Below are 15,830 nucleotides of genomic sequence, written 5' to 3'. Positions count from 1 at the left end.
TTCCATTGACATCTAGAAGGCCCTGATGGAGACATTTCAAAAGGAGGAGCAATATCAGTATTTTTTGTGTCACCAAGGTGGCTCCCCACATTCACAAGCAGCAACGTCTGGGAGGTGCACGCAGTATGACTGGGGGCCTTGGACCCACCTGGCCCTGCAAATCCCAGCTCCAGGGCTGAATTCTGCACCCACAGTTGAGTCGCTGCATATCCACTTCATTAGGGCTGGCCTAGGGTTTCTTGAGGGTGGCCACACTGACGACAGCTCTCCTTTGAGCAGATGGGAGCTAAGCTACACGACTGCCTAGCAGGGAGTGTATTGCTCTTCCTCTAACCACACACACAAATGCACTCGCGTGCACACCTGTGCACACAGGCACACAAGCACAGCTGAATTGTTTATCACCCCATGAGCTCAGGCAGAAGAGTTTCCCAGCCATGGAGGGCTGCTGGGAGGATCCCACAGGACAATGATTGTGAAACTATTTTGTCAATGACAAAGGGCTCTACAGTCTTCTAAGGAGAGCCACTGTTAGCATTACAAGGGATTATGTCGGAAAGGTAGGTGAGAAGGCAGGTGGTTCCAAATGAGTGGCACTAACAGAGAGGGACTTAGGGTAAGTGGTGGGGAGGCCATGCAGGGCTTCCAGGAAGAGGGGGAACCAGACCTGGGCCTGGAAGGGAGGTCAGAGAGTTGACAGCTGCAGAGGAGAAGGGAGGGTGGGCGTCGAGGCTGGGAAATGGCATGAGGCTATGGTGCAAGGGGCCCAGGGTCTGGCTCACACAGAGGATAGTAAGGGGCACCTGGTGTGTGGGGAAGGAGCGAGAAGGACGGGGTGGGAGGAGGTCAAGCCTGAGTCCTCAGTCTCCCAAGCCATGGAGAAGTGGTGGGGGAGGGGTACAGCCATCCTTGAAGTCATCACGGGCTTGTTCACCCCCTCCTGGATGGTTGATGGAAGAGCCTGCATTGTTTTATTCCTATCCACTCGAATGATGTCAATTAAGCACTTCCTGTATACTTGCTCCACGTCCTCATGTAGCGTATGGTCTAGAGGGGAAATAGACAATAAGCGAGTGAATAAATGAAGAAAGCCGCCATGACCCATTGTGGATGAATGGCGGGGAGGATGGGAGCGGCCAAGACAGGGTGAGCTGGACACAAGGAGGCCTGTCAGGGCAGGGACTGACAGGCCGGCTTCCCGTGGGGTGAGGAGGAGGGTGCCAGGGAAAGCGATCAAGTGTTCTAAAATCCAGTGAGATGAAGCAGGTGGACAGAGGCCACAGTCAGGAAGGGCCGAGTGGGCCTCCTGCATTTGAGCAGGATCTCGGGAGGACGGAGCCCAGGGAGGAAGCAGGGGGCCCAGTGGGAGTGCACGATGGTGTGGTGGTGTGTGGGGCTGCCACGACAAAGTACCACAGACAGGGCGGAGGGCTAAACAACAGAAATCGAGTGGCTCGAGTTCTGGAGGCCGGAAGTCCAAAATCAAGGTGCGGACAGAACCGTGCTCCCTCTGAATGTGCTCTGAGCAGGCAGGATCTGTGCCAGCCTCTGTCTAGCTTCTGGCAGCCTCCAGGGCTCCTTGGCTTGTAATTAGCCGTCTTCTCTCTGTCGTCTGTTCACACTGTCTTCCCTCCATGCATGTCTGTCTCTGCATCCAAATTCCCCTTTGTATATGGACACCAGTCATGTTGGATTAGGGCTCACCCTATGACCTCATCTCACCTTGATCACATCTGCAAAGACTCTATTTCCAAATGAGGCCACATTCTGAGGTACTGGGGGTTAGGACTTCAGCATATGAATGGGGGGGACACTATTCAGTTCACAGCATGGCAGCCTGGCCCTGGGTGGTGGCAGTGAAGGGGGTGAGAAGGGACTACACCAGAGGCGACACTGGAGGTAGAGTTGCAGTGAGATTTGACGACAAAAGAGAGGCCAGAACTGAAGAGCCCAGGTTACTGCCTTTGGTAGGTGGGTTGAAGGTCATGCCCTTTACTGAAACAGGGAGCCTGGCGGGGAAGATTGAGGGGTGAGGATGAGGCTGGATTCTGGAGGTCTAGCTGGGACATGTTAGGTTTGAGATGCAGAGTCAGGCCTTGAGAAACCAATGCAGGGAATAAGAGCAGAGAGAGAGAATTTAAAGCCAGGGGAATTCGTGGTGTCTTTAGGGAAAGTGTGGATTGAGAAAATGGTGGGAATGGAGCCCTAGGGCAGGGCAGGAAGAGGAGGGGGATCCTAGAAAGGGGATAAGGAAGAAATTGGCGTGTGCACACTGCACTGTCACAGGCATGGTGCCCTGGGGAGCTTAGAACTAGGAGGCTAGCCGCCCACCTGCTGTGTGACTTTGGCCCAATCTCTTAACTTCTCTGGTCTTCTGCACCCTCCTGACCAGCACGTGTCGCATAGTGAGGGTGAGGGTCTTGCACTTTGAAAGGAGCCAAGTCCATTAAAGACACACATCCTGATGATGCAGATGGCAGAACAGGAGCTGAGGCCCCCAGACACCCCAGAGCCCCTGCCACCGCCCTCCAACATTTAGGAGTTCATGCATTTTTAAGAAAATGAGTTCCTACATCTTGCTGAGGTACACAGAGATGGCATTTGCCAACTCAGGACCCCAGAGGACTTTGAAGAACCCGAGGCTAGAGCCTGTGTTTGCACACTGCTGCTTTCTTCACCTGAGCTGTTATTTTAATTCTCTTGGAGAGGAGAGCAGACCAGGCCTATTTATCAGAACTCCTCTTCTGCCAGGATCAGGCAGTGCCAAGCATCTTAGCTCTAGCAGGTGTCTGTGTGTGTGTGTGTGTGTGTGTGTGTGTGCATACAAGCACACTCCTGCAAGCCCAGGGAAAGAGTAATGAAATCACCAGCAGACTAACTTATCCTTTTAGCATCATCTCACTCTGAAACTGGGCTGAAGTGTTTGAAGCTGAAAGAAAACGGATATATTTGGAAATATCTATTAATACTCTGCAAGTATTTAGGTGGAAACAAAATGACAAGTCATGGTTTCCTTGTGCTGCTGGGGAGGGGCTGGGGCTGGAGAGGAGAGAAGTGAGGGAGGGCAGATGGGATTTTCCAACCCCCCACCCTGTGTGTGCACAGCCAGGGCTCCGCCACAGCCTCCTCCCCCACAGTCCCCGTGGCCCAGGGGGTTGCAGAGCGAGCTTGGCAGGACAGACAGATGGGTAGGCTCCTAATGGGTTGATGTGAGGGACTCCAGCCTAGCAGAGCCCTGTTCCCACATTCCCCTGCCATCAATGCCTAGGATTCCTCCATTGTATCTTCATGTCTTGGAATCTCAAACACTCTTCTGGTGTTCTAGACTCACAGCCCCAAAGCCCATGGGAAGTGTAATGGCTTCACCAGTGGCTAACATTAGTTAGTGTTCACTAACAGCCGGCTGACAGCAAGGTCTCGTGGGAGTGTAAGATTGTACGTTTGGGAAGGAGGGCAAGGGAGAAGGGTTTAGGGAGACCACACGTTGCCTCTGTTGGCTCTGGGGAGGGGATGGTCTATTAGCAGAGAGAACCCCGCAGCTTAGGGACGCCTGAGCTCCGCGCCAGGAGGACTGTGGAGAAATTGGCGCCCTTGGTTCCTTTATGGGCACTATGGCCAGGGAAGAGCCTCCCTCTCAGGAGTGCAATAGGGTGGGCTGTAAAGGCAAGTGCCAAGACACAGACAAATGAAATGCCCTGTCCCCAAGAGACAATGTCTCAGTTTCCCCAATACACTGGAGGACACCGATGGTGTCTGCTCTGCTGCCATTGTCCCCATCACAAACTATCTCGAGCGTGGGGCTCAGCAACGCCTGCTTGCTCAATTGTTTTATTTCTCAGGTGGGCCTCTGTGCTCAGAGGGAAAGGTGCTTTTCAGGTGAATGACCCAATGCCTCCCCTCGGAGCATGGCCATCGGAGAGCTGGGACTGTGGCTCACTCTGACATATTGAGGAGTCACAGCTGTCAAACTCTAGCCCACAGGGCCAGACTTGGCTTCTTTCTGGAGGCAAATCTCATTCATCTTTGAGGACTGAGATCAAAGCCAAGTTCCCCGCAAGCCCTTCTCATTTCTCCAAACTCTTGTAGCACTGACTTTGGACCAACATCTACCTCCTGTGACCTGTCCCCTCTCTGGCCTCCTCTGCCAGCTCTCTGCCCTTCACTCACCCCGTTCCATCCATGTGGGCCTTCTGTCAACTCCTGAGGCTCTATTCCATGCCAGGATCTGTTGTTCTCCCTGGAATGCTCCTCCCTTTTCTCCTGGTTAACTCTGTCATCCTTCCAATCTCAGCTAAATACCACCGCTGGGGAAGTCCTCCTTCCCAGCCTGGGGTGGGGTGCTCTGTTAGGGGCTCCCATGGAATCATTTTCCTTTGCTGACTTCAAAGCTCTGGGCCTTGCTGGTGCCTGCACAAATGGTGCAATGGTTTGACTCTTTGCCTGCCCCACTCAGGCAGCTAACCTCCCCCCGTTGCCCCACAGGTGGTTGGACAAGGACAAGGATGATGGGCAGCTGGTCCGAGAATTGCTGCCCAACGACAGCAACGCGACACTGAAGAGTGAGTTGTCCTGACGATCAGGTGCTGGGTGTGCCTTGGTGACACAGGCGCCTTCCCTAAGCCCTTCGAGAAAGCATGTGCTCGTCACATGTCAGAGGAACACAGGGGCAGGCGTCTGTGCTGTGCACACGGTTTCTTTGTGGTCTTGGGTGTGAGTCCCTGAATGCACACGGGTCAACAGAATGACAAGAAAAGTAAAACTGGCAAGTGGTGCCAAGCATTGGGGGGTACCCGTCATTCAGGCCTTGGGAGGGGAAACACATTTTGAATGGACTGTAAAATGAGGATTTAAAAAAATACCGCATATTATCCCGGGGACCTTATTGTCTTTTTTACTGGTGATGTTTCTTCAGGTGCCTTGGTTTGCCCATGAGCTTTAGACAAAATTTAAAACAAACTTGTCTCCACAATGGTCACCGATACCAACACCTCATGTTTATCATTTATTTTCTCGCCTGAGCTCCGCAATAACCCCAGAATATGGGCAGAGGTGATGTCCATTCATCAGACAGGGAGACTCAGATCTGAAGGGGCTGAAGATATTTATATTCGACCTTTCCTAGGGTCCAATATAGATCGCACAGCGGGAGCTAGACTGTGCAGTCTCTGGGCTCAAAATACAGAATTTAGGAATTGGGAAGGACCTTAGGAGGTGAGATGCCCACATCTGTGGTGAGAGTCTGAAGTCAGTGTGGCGCTGGGACCGGTACCCAGGGTGTCTCCGTCCTACATCACTGCTCTTCCACCCCAGCCAGCAACTGCTTCCCCATGTGGACATGGCCTCCGAACCCTTGCTTCCCAAATAAGAGCCTTTGAAAGGGTCTAAGTGGAAAATGGTGTAAGGAAGGGTCTTCTCAGTTCCTGCTACATCTTTTAGCAAGCAGGACAGAAGCCATTTCCTTGAGTGCCCTTGGATGTCCCTAGTGGGGCTGATCTGGACCAGACCGCAGGTCTGGCCTTTCCCAGGGCCTGGCCAGTCTGTAGGGCTGGGCCCCGGGAAAGGTGTGCTCAGCTGTCTCTCTCCAGATCTTTCTTCCCAGTGGGAAAACCCTAAGGCAACAGCAGTGGTGGGCTTGGGAATGATCACTGTCTTCTCAATGCTTTCTCTTCTTTCCCCAAGACACACCGCCTGGAGCAAGCCTGGAGGACTTTGGGTCTCGCCTCCTGCTATCCCAGGCCTCACATTTTACTCGGGCGTTCTTAGTCTTGCACACAGATGACACAGACCTTCCCGGCTGACAAAATGCACTGGCACCCACCTGGTGGCCCAGGGACAAGCAGGAGCTTCAGGTCCACATTAGGATTTCACTCCCAGACAGTGACTTACTCACTATTGCCATTCTGCACCAAACACACAACCTTCTGGGGCTCAGACTCCTTGCCTGTAAAACCGGGGTCAGAACACTTAGCAATAACACCCGAGTGTGATGTGCTACCTGCTGTCTGGAGAGGTCGCTGCTCCCTTTGCCTCAGTTTCCTTGTCCAGCACAAGAGAAGCTGGCCAGATAATTGCTGCAGACCCTTTCAGTGTCTTAAACGTTGCTGTTCTTGCCTGTAATTTGCACACTTTCCTGTTCTCACACCTTCTGGGGCAGGCAGAGCACCTACTAGAATTTCGATCTTGTAGATGAGGGTGCTCCACAGAGATGGAGGGAGCCCCTACCCCAAGTCACAGGGCTCCTTAGAGAGAACAAGAGCCGGGTTCTTGACTCCCAGCCTGCCCCCGCCCCAGGCTGCAGACCCCCTCGCCAACCCCTGCACTAACCGCTCCCTTCCTCCCTCTGCCTTGGGCTGCCCAGACTTTCGCTACCACATCAGCTTGAAGACTGGGGATGTCCCTGGGGCCAGCACGGATTCTAGAGTCTACATCAAGCTCTATGGGGACAAATCTGACACCATCAAGCAAGTTCTTCTTGTCTCTGACAACAACCTCAAAGACTATTTTGAACGTGGCCGGGTGGATGACTTCACCCTCGAGACCCTGAACATTGGAACTGTAAGTCTCCTTCTTAAGACCATGAGACATCACGCCACCCATTCCCCTACGTGCATCCACACACATGTGTACATACACACAAGGTGGCAAGGGAGAGGTTGGTCCATGTGAAACCCACCTGGTTTGCTATCCGCTGCTCACTGGTGTTAGCCTCCTACCCTCCCAGAGTCTGGGAGACATCTGTCCTCGGGTGTTGTCTGGGACCAATAGTAAATCCTTTTGACAGCCTTGAGTTTTCTCAGGCAGGCACTTTAAGGGGGATTAGGCTCAACCTAGGAATGTGGCCTTGAGTTGTTAGGAACTACGTTAGTGTTTCATTCGGGTCTTTATAGGCCAAGGTTGAGGCTTAGTCGAGAAAGGGCTCAGGAGCCTGGGAGTTTTTTCAAGGTGACAATCTTTCTTAACTTCACCTGGAGAAACACAGGTCTAAATCCTGGACTTAAGCACTGGGGGTGTCTAGAAATGTCTGAGCTGGCATCTGTGTTATTGCTGGCCCCTTTCAGGGTGTGGCTTGGTGGAAATTGAGATGGTGACGAGCCCTCTGCCTGCAGCCTCATCTTTCCTGCCTGTCCCCTCTCCGTGAGCCCCACCCCGGTTTAGGCCCTGGAATCTCTTCTCCCATCAAAATTCACTCTCGGGGGAAAAAAAAATCTCAATCTCAGTCATTGATACCTTGAGGTAATGAACTTAAATCAAGGTTTTCCTTGATCTAACTGTATTTACATTTTTAGCTGAATTAATAATTGCAGAGTGGGAATGCTGTTCCCTTTACTAAACGATTTCTGGCAGCAGCCAGCAGATAAATGAGACGTCTGCAAAGAGCGGATGACAGTGAGAGGGCATTTGAAGCCCTCCTTGTGTTTCTACAGTCCCTCAACGAGCAGTGCCTGGCCGGTGTGGCCCGGAGGTGGGGGGCGTGGCTCTGGCTGCCAGGCACCTGTTCTGAGGCCCAGCACTTCTCTTAGCTGCCAAGTGTAAGTTATTTAACCTCTGTTTGCCTTGAGGATCCTCACGGGGCTGTTACTAGCTTTAACTATGTGAATAACACCCTCATGCTCATACTAAGTGCTTAGTAAAAGCTGCTGAACCATTGCTCTATGTCAAGTGCGAGGTGTTGTAGAGCTAAGACAGTGCCTGCCCTAGGGAGCTTCCAGTCTTAGCAGTTGGAAGACACCTGCCCCTGTCTTCATGCTTTCAGCTGATCCCTCCCTGGGACTGTCACAGTCATGTCGCCACAGAAAGACAACAAAACTCTCCTCTGCCTCTTGGCATGTACCCAAAGTGCTCTCAGGCTTTGTCAGCGTAGCTGGTTTCCTTCCCACCATTCCAGGGGACCCGGCTACATGCACTCAGCTGTGACAGTGTTGCCATTATTAACCGCAAAGAGGCACTTAGCACTGGGAAAGTGAGAGCAGGGCTCGCGTGGACAATTTTCTAAACTGGCCTTTTGGCACCAGATGCAAAGCTAGTGTCACCTCTCCAAACCATCAGAGGGAGAATCTCAGGGCTGGAAGGGCTCTCGAAGGTCATCTGATAATTCCATCTCATGCTAAAATTACCCTGAATATAGCATTAAAAAAAAAAACGTAAAAGCAGTGCAAACATTGAAAAGGCAAGTAGACAAGGGCTGCTCGTAAAGTATCTAGCCCTTGTTAATATAACGAAAACATATTTACATGGCTGGATACTTTCTGGACCGCCCTTGTACATAAGGATGGCGATGCGATCGTCTACACTCTCACCTATGTTGTCTGTGGGCACAGATGTTAAAGTGTAAAATAGCGAAGCAACTATAGAGTGTTCTTGGAAAAACAAAAATTTTCCCTAGGTTCAAGAGTCAGAGGAAGAATTGGACACAGAACCACAGAGCCCTGAGATGTTGTCTCCATATCCTGTCACCGACAGGATGGCTGTGTCAAAGACGAAATGTAGAAATAGGTACAATAATGTACTGTTTAAAACAAAACCAAACCAAATGGATGACACAGTTATCAGAAGGTGATGGCAAACATTTTGAACATTTGCTTTCTCGTGCGACCACAATTTAATGTCGTTAAGGACTAATGGAGCTTTCAAAGTTCATGCCACCCCTGCTTCCTGCCCCCTTGTCACCGAGGCTTGAGGAGGGGAGGTGTGTGCTGGACTTAGGAGGAGGGAAGGGAGGCTCTGGGAAGGAGAGATGACTCTCTAGTCCCCCAGCTGGTTGGTAGCAAGAAGAGGACTGGGACCCAGCCTTTCCTGAGGAACTGGGGACCAGGGCTGAGGACAGTTGTTTACGCTGGGGTTTAGGGAGGCAGGGACGGGGACATGGAGATTTCTACACAACCAGCTCCTTGTTCACCCTCACTCGGGTTTCCTTCAGATCAACCGGCTGGTGATCGGGCACGACAGCACGGGCTTGCACGCAAGCTGGTTCCTGGGCAGCGTCCAGATCCGTGTGCCCCGCCAAGGCAAGCAGTACACCTTCCCTGCCAACCGCTGGTTGGACAAGAACCAGGCCGATGGGCGCCTGGAGGTGGAGCTGTATCCCAGCGAGGTCGTGGAGATCCAGAAATGTATGGAGGAGGCCGTGGGGGACTGTTGGCATTGTTTCCCCTGTGGGGTGGGGCGCCCAGGGAAGCGGGAGGGACTCTGGGGCAACTTGAGTCTTGTCTCCAAGTGGCGGTGGCCGGGATCCTGCGGGGAGAGAATGGGGACCTCCAACTGTCCTGTACCATGGTGCTGGGAGGGAAGAGGGACTCATTTTACAGATGGGAAAACTGAGGACTCAATGCATGAAGCACTTTTTTCTGTGATAAAGGCAGCAAATGGCTTTATTAGGAAATGTACTTTCTCAGCCCTGTGTGGGAGAGGAGTTTGTGACATGATCCATGTCTTCCGCTGGGAAGACTAGCTGGGGAGACAAAACTGTTTACTCATTCATTTATTCAATAAATATACAGTTGGCCCTGCATTCATGAGTTCTGCATCTGTGGATTCAACCAACCAGGGATCAAAAATATTTGAAAAAAATTGCATCTGTACTGACCATGTACAGACTTTTTTCCTTATCATTGTTCCCTAAACAATGCAGTAGAGCAACTGTTTACATAGTATTTACATTGTATTAGCTATTACATAAGTAATCTAGAAATGATCTAAAGCATACGGGAGGATGTGCATAGGTTATGTGCAAATACTATGCCATTTTATATCAGGGACTTGAGCATCAGTGGATTTTGGTATCTTTGGGAATCTTGAAACCAACCCCCCATGGATACCCAGGGGCAACTGTTTATTGAGGGTGTCTCTGGGCTTTGTGGAGGCAGCTGTGAGCAAATCAGACAAAGCTTTGCCTTCCTAGACTTTACATTCCACTGGGGGGCAGACAATAAATAGATAAGGTAACGCCAACTAACAGCTATGGAGAAAAGGAAGCAGGACGGAGGTTTAGCAGTGCTGCTGATGGAGGACCTTTTCAGATAGGGTGGTGACGTTTCTGAGGTGGTGAAGGGGTCAGAGACACAGAGGTCATCTAGAGGGTCAGGAAGACAGTAGGACCAAAACCTGGCACAGAGAATGTCCCTTCTCTCACCTTTGCATGTCTACACTCACCCTGAAAGCAACTGCCAAGACTTTCTTCCCCAGGAAGCTTCCTGGAGAGGGAACCCCAATATGGAATCACCTCTCCCTCTTCCAGAACTCTCTATCTTTTCATGTGCACATGTTATCTCCCCAACCCACCTATAAGCCCCTTTGGGGCTGTGTTGTACACACAGGCTTTGTAATGGTACCTGCCAGAGTGGTAATGAACTCCTTCTCTCTTTTTGTAAACTAAAACTTGATTTCCATCAGAGTAATATAGGTACCAGTCAAGAAGATAAAGATAAAAAAGCTAACAAAGCAGCTCTCCTTGGCTTGCAGAGGGCTGCCTTGCCCTGGGTGCTCACACATCCCTTCTCATGGCATGCACATCCCTGGTGTCTCTCTGTGTGTCCAAATTTCCATTTCTCATAAGCATGCCAGTCAGATTGGATTAGGGGCCACCCCAAGGGTCTCATTTAAACTTAATCACCTCTTTAAAGGCCCTATCCCCAAATATAGTTACATTCTGAGGTACTGGGGGCTGGTGCTTCAATATAAGAATTTTGGGGGAAACACAATTCAGCCTATAACATACTCTTATCTCCCAATCTCCAATAGATCTTAATTTTTTTCCATAGGTTCAACCCCAGTGTGAATTCTGGTTTCCTTTCTACCTTCCCCTTCCCCCTCAAACATTCTTTTTTTAAATTTCAGAATATTATGGGGGCACACATATTTTTGTTACATAAATTGCTTTTGTACAGTTGGAGTCAAATGTCCAAGTGTGCCCTTCACCCAGACAGCGTGCATTGTGCCCGTGAGGTGTGAATTTACCCATCCCCTCCTCCTCCCTCCCACGTGATTGATTTTTGTTGAGTTTTACTTCCATATGTGCACATAAGTGCTAATCGATTAGTTTCAATTTAGTATTGAGTGGTGTTTGTTTTTCCATTCTTGCGATACTTCACTTAGAAGAATGGTCTCCAGTTCCATCCAGGTTGTTACAAAAGACACTAGATCATCATTTTTTTTTTTTTTATGGCTGAGTAGAACTCCGCGGTGTACGTATACCACATTTTATTAATCCACTCACGTATTAGTGGGCACTTGGGTTGTTTCCACGTCTTTGTGATTGTGAATTGTGCTGCTATAAACACTTGAGTGCCGGTGTCATTTTTATAAAATGTCCTTTTTTCCTTTGGGTAAATACTCAGTAGTGGGATTGCTGGATCAAATGATAGGTCTACTTTCAGTTCTTTGAGGCATCTCCATACCACTTCCATAGAGGTTGTACTGGCTTCCCACTTAAATATGCCTGTTGGAGCCTTCCGTCCTATTCTCTAGGCTGCCGTGTGGCTATCCTTTTGGAACTTCCTTTTTACCATCTGTTTGAAACTTCCTGTCTTTTTTCTCCTGGGTTTGATCTCCTGTCCCTGGACTCCATGTCTTCTCCTTTGGCTTATTCCCTCATTTTACTGGAGCACTTTCTGCACTAGCAGCTTCCTGAGAAAAAGCACATAGAAGATCAATGTTGATCTTCGGCATGCGTGCAAGCGTCTTTAACCAACCCTCAAAACCGATTCACTTTGGCTTGTCACGGAATTCAGAGTTAGAGCTCATTTTCCCTTAGAGTTAGAAAGAATTATTCTATCACCTTGCCCCCAGCATTGCTGCTGAGCAGCCCGATGCTGTTCTGCTATCCAACTCTTGGTTTCTTTTCTCTCTAAAAGCTTCTGGGTTCCTGTCCTTATCCTTGACATTATGAAATTCCCAGATGCTCTCACTGCCTGTTGTGATTTTATTTCCATCCATTGTTCTGGAAGCTCATGTGCTCCCACAGTCTAGAAGCTTTTATGGGTGTTTTGGTGTGTGTTTTTTTTTAGATATTCTTTCTCTAACGATTTCCGACTCTGTGTTTCGTCTGTTCTCTCTAGAACTGAACTCTTAATTAGATATTGAATTTCCTCGGATTTTCTTACCTGTTCTCTGTCATTTGTATTTTTGTTCTTGGGGAATTTTCTTTTTGTCAACTTTTAGTTCTCTGAGCTATCTCCATATTACTCACCATAGAGGTTGTATTAAATACTAGTTTCCCCCCTAAATATTCTTGTTGAAGAATTTTTGTTTTTAGGTGTCCTTGACTTTATCCTTGCTGTCAAATATTTTATTTCAGGCCACCATATTTAATTAATTTCCTATTAAACTTGTTCTTGTTCTCTGAATGCTCATTGTTAGCCTTCCCAAGTTTGTATAATCTTGGCTGCCTGTTTTTCTGAAAACCGAGGGAAGCAAGGGCTTGAGGCTCCCCTCTGTTAAGATGGGAGCTCTCACCGCATCCCCTGCTGGCCAGCTCCGCCCCGCCCTCGCTCCCCGCTGAGCCTGTCCTATCTGCAGCTCAGCCTCTTCCGTCTCTCGGCCAATCCTCTTATTTTCAATCCCCGGTTTCTCACATTGCCATGGTAATGGAAGATCGTCTTGTTGAAAGTAGCAGTCTTTTCTTGAAAAAAAAGAAAACATGTTGTTTTATAGCATTGCTGAGAGCTGTAATGGTCACACGAAAAGAATATGTTCCAATCGTTCTCTGGGGAGACATTTTGCCCTCCACCGGGAAGTGCCTTCTGTTGGCACGTACACACGTGTGACACATTTCCACCCTCTAACATCTTGATGAAGTATTACTTCCGAATACAAACAACTCTGTGTCATGTGTCTGTTGGTATCATCTGAAAGGTGCCTATATTTTAAAAAAACACTATATAGTTCCAACCCCTTATCCTTTATGGAAAGTAAGGAAGAGAAACAAACACATAGTCTCTGCTACTTTCTGCCCCCTGGGGTCTACTCAGGGGTAGTATCTTGGTGCGTTTTGTGATGCTATAAGAGAATACCGTAGACTAGGTAATTTACAATGAACAGAAATTCATTGACTCCCAGTTCTGGAGGCTGGGGGGTCTAATATCAAGGTGTTGGCATCTGGCAAGGGTCTTCTTGCTGTGTTATAACATGGTGAAGGTGAGAGGGTGAGAGAGGACAGGAGGGAGTGGAACTTCCCCTTTCATGATGGCACCAGTCCCACCCATGAGGCTGGAGCCCTCAAGGCCTAATCACCTCTTAAAGGTCACACCTCTTAATACTGTTACAATGGCAACTAAATCTCAGCAGCGTTTTGGAGGGGACAAACATCCAAGCCATAGCAGGTAGCACACAGCAGGGAACGCCAGCTGTTACATTCACTACTCCTCACTCCTGGTACCCAAGGACACATGCGGTGAAGTGGAGGACTGGGCATTGGAGTCACCTGGCTTGGGTTTGCCATTGCCGCTGCTTACTCAATTCCTCTAAGCCTCAGTTTGTCTCCCTGCAAAATGGGAATGATCATACTTATTCACGTGTTGGGGGAGGATTAGATAAGATAATGCCTGTGAAGCACCAGGCACATGGGACAGGAAATGTCTGTTTTTGTTACTGTCATTGCTATTGTTCTTATCACTAAATGTCCCATTTCTCCCACATGTGCCCACCCAGTGGTCCACTATGAGGCTGAGATTTGGACAGGGGATGTGGGCGGTGCAGGCACCACTGCCCGAGTCTACATGCAGATCTACGGCGAGAAGGGCAAGACAGAAGTGCTCTTCCTCTCCAGCCGCTCCAAAGTGTTTGACCGGGCGTCCAAGGACACGTTCCAGGTGTGTGGGGTACGGTACTTGGGGGCCAACAGAGGGCCCAGGGGTGCCAAGATGCTTCCCTGGGTGTCCTTATTCCCTCTGCCAACACCCACTCAATAGGCTGCCTCCCTCCAGCTGGGTGGGAAATGCTTCCTCTCTCCAGACGGCAGTTTTGGGCCTAAAATAAAGGGATTGGACTAGATCAGTGGTTCTCACTCCTTGCCTCATAGTAGAATCACCTGAGCAGCTTTAAAAAAAAAAAGTGCTGCCTGGTCCACACCCCAGGCCAGTCAAATCAGAATCTCTAGGGATAGGATGTATTTCGAGGTATTCTTTTAAAAGCTCTTCCGATGATACTAACATGCTGCCAATCCTGAGAACTACTGGAATGACTCATTTGAATTTAGCAAAAGATGGCACCGGGGCCGAGGTTCCTCCCCCCATGCTAGCCTGTGGTCCCGATTCTGTAGTGCCCACAGGCCTGATGACAGGGCCGTGCTTCTCAGGTAGGACACCAGGAGACTTTGAAGTTTCATGGTTGTGTTCCGAGTGTCCCAGGCCTCCTCTTCCTTTGCAAGTCTTTGAATAAAAGGAAAAAGGAGATGAGAATGTGAGCATGTTGTTGGCAGGAGAGGAAGGAGGAGGCAAGGGTGGTGCTCCTTGGGGGACACATGAATGTTTTGTGGTGGACTCAACTGGGTGTGTGTGTGTGTATGCATGTGTGTGCACCTGCAGTTATGTGTGTGCAAGAAGCATATTCATGCTGGGTGCTCAATGTGTGTTTGTGTGCCACAAGCACCTTGGCCTTCAGCAAAGGGTCCTTACTCAGTGCCCAGGGGAGAAGGTCTTGGCTGAACTGGGACCTGGGCCAGGGTCGTAGATATCGGGGACATCAGAGCTGGAGGGAGCCTCACTGAGTCAAATGCCCTCATGCACTGCTTGGGAGGTGAAGCCCCTGCTTCCTCATCCGTTAAAAACTAGCTTTATAAACCTTCTTGGCTGGCTTCACAGTCCCTGTAACGATCAAAAGAGTCAATGTCAGGGAATGCACTAGGGATGTTGTGACCAGTTGCAGAGATGGGACTGAGCAGGGCATCTTCTGGATGTCACCTAGTGGGATGGGGTGGGGATGCAGGTCCAGCCAGGCAGACAGGTGTGAGGGAGGGAGGGTGGCAAGCAGGCCTCCTTGGAGAGGTTGGTTGCAGGGGTGCGGTGACCTGGGAACGCTGGAGAGGAGAGCTGCTGTGCTGAAGAAGTTCCCTACCAGGTCCAGCACCTGCCCCTTAAGTGGCTAAGAAGAATGAATTCTGCTTTCCAGGGGATCCTGGCCTCCACCCTGGCTGCTAATTTTCTCGCCAGTGGATTGGCTGCATTGTGGATTCATGAACAGGAGGTCAGAAGGCCTGAGTTCTCACCTAGGTCCAGATTTGAATTGTGGGACACTGTGCAGCTCATGGGGTAGCCCTGGCACTCATAAGGAGAAGTGGTAGAGCCAGGCTTGGAGAAGAGTCAATCACCCAGACTGGGCTTCATCTGCACTGGGAAGCCTAAGGAAGCTCTCCCCTGGGCTCTGCAGGGGCCAAGCCAGCCCTTACCTCAATGCGGGTCCTTCCTCAGAACATGGGACTCAGGACAGAGTGGCCACACCATCTGAGGCTGAGGAATCCATCAGTGCTACCCCTTGAGCCAGCCATGTGCTATGCTCAATCTGGCAGAGACACAAAATGATGGTCTCCGCCCTTAGGAAGCTCACAATCGAGTGGGCAGAGACCAGCTTGCAAGGAGAAAGAGGGCATGTGGGCCAGGACAGGACCAGAGATGAGCCCTGGAGCCCGGAGCTCTTGGGAAAGGGACAGCCAGGCAGGCCGAGGCTGTGTGTTCGGGTGGGGCCTGGGCTTCTGGGGGCATGGGTGACATTTTTGTTTTTGAAAAAGAACCTTTTTTTTGTTTGCTTATTACAAAAGTTATTTATGCGTAATACTGACAACTTTTGGAAAGAGGACACAGAAAGGCACAAAAGGGAAAAGAGGCATTAAAGCACAGGAC

The 15,830-nt window shown here is 50.0% G+C and overlaps 1 protein-coding gene across 1 annotated transcript in view; it reads left to right on the top strand.

Annotated features, from left to right (window-relative positions):
* The window catches only part of LOXHD1 (lipoxygenase homology domains 1), a 122,635-nt gene that overhangs the window by 22,305 nt on the left and 84,500 nt on the right, over positions 1 to 15,830 (top strand). Inside the window, exons 10-11 of the mRNA XM_012642648.1 lie at positions 8,918 to 9,110; positions 13,645 to 13,805. Of these exons, the coding sequence (XP_012498102.1) occupies positions 8,918 to 9,110; positions 13,645 to 13,805 (354 nt within the window). The remainder of the gene's footprint in view (positions 1 to 8,917; positions 9,111 to 13,644; positions 13,806 to 15,830) is intronic.

Source organism: Propithecus coquereli, unplaced genomic scaffold, assembly GCF_000956105.1.
Source record: "Propithecus coquereli isolate 6110/MARCELLA unplaced genomic scaffold, Pcoq_1.0 Scaffold181, whole genome shotgun sequence".
Classification (NCBI taxonomy): Eukaryota; Metazoa; Chordata; class Mammalia; order Primates; family Indriidae; genus Propithecus; species Propithecus coquereli.
The sequence above is the reverse complement of the archived record's forward strand: the minus strand, read 5'-3'. Positions and strand labels throughout refer to the sequence as shown.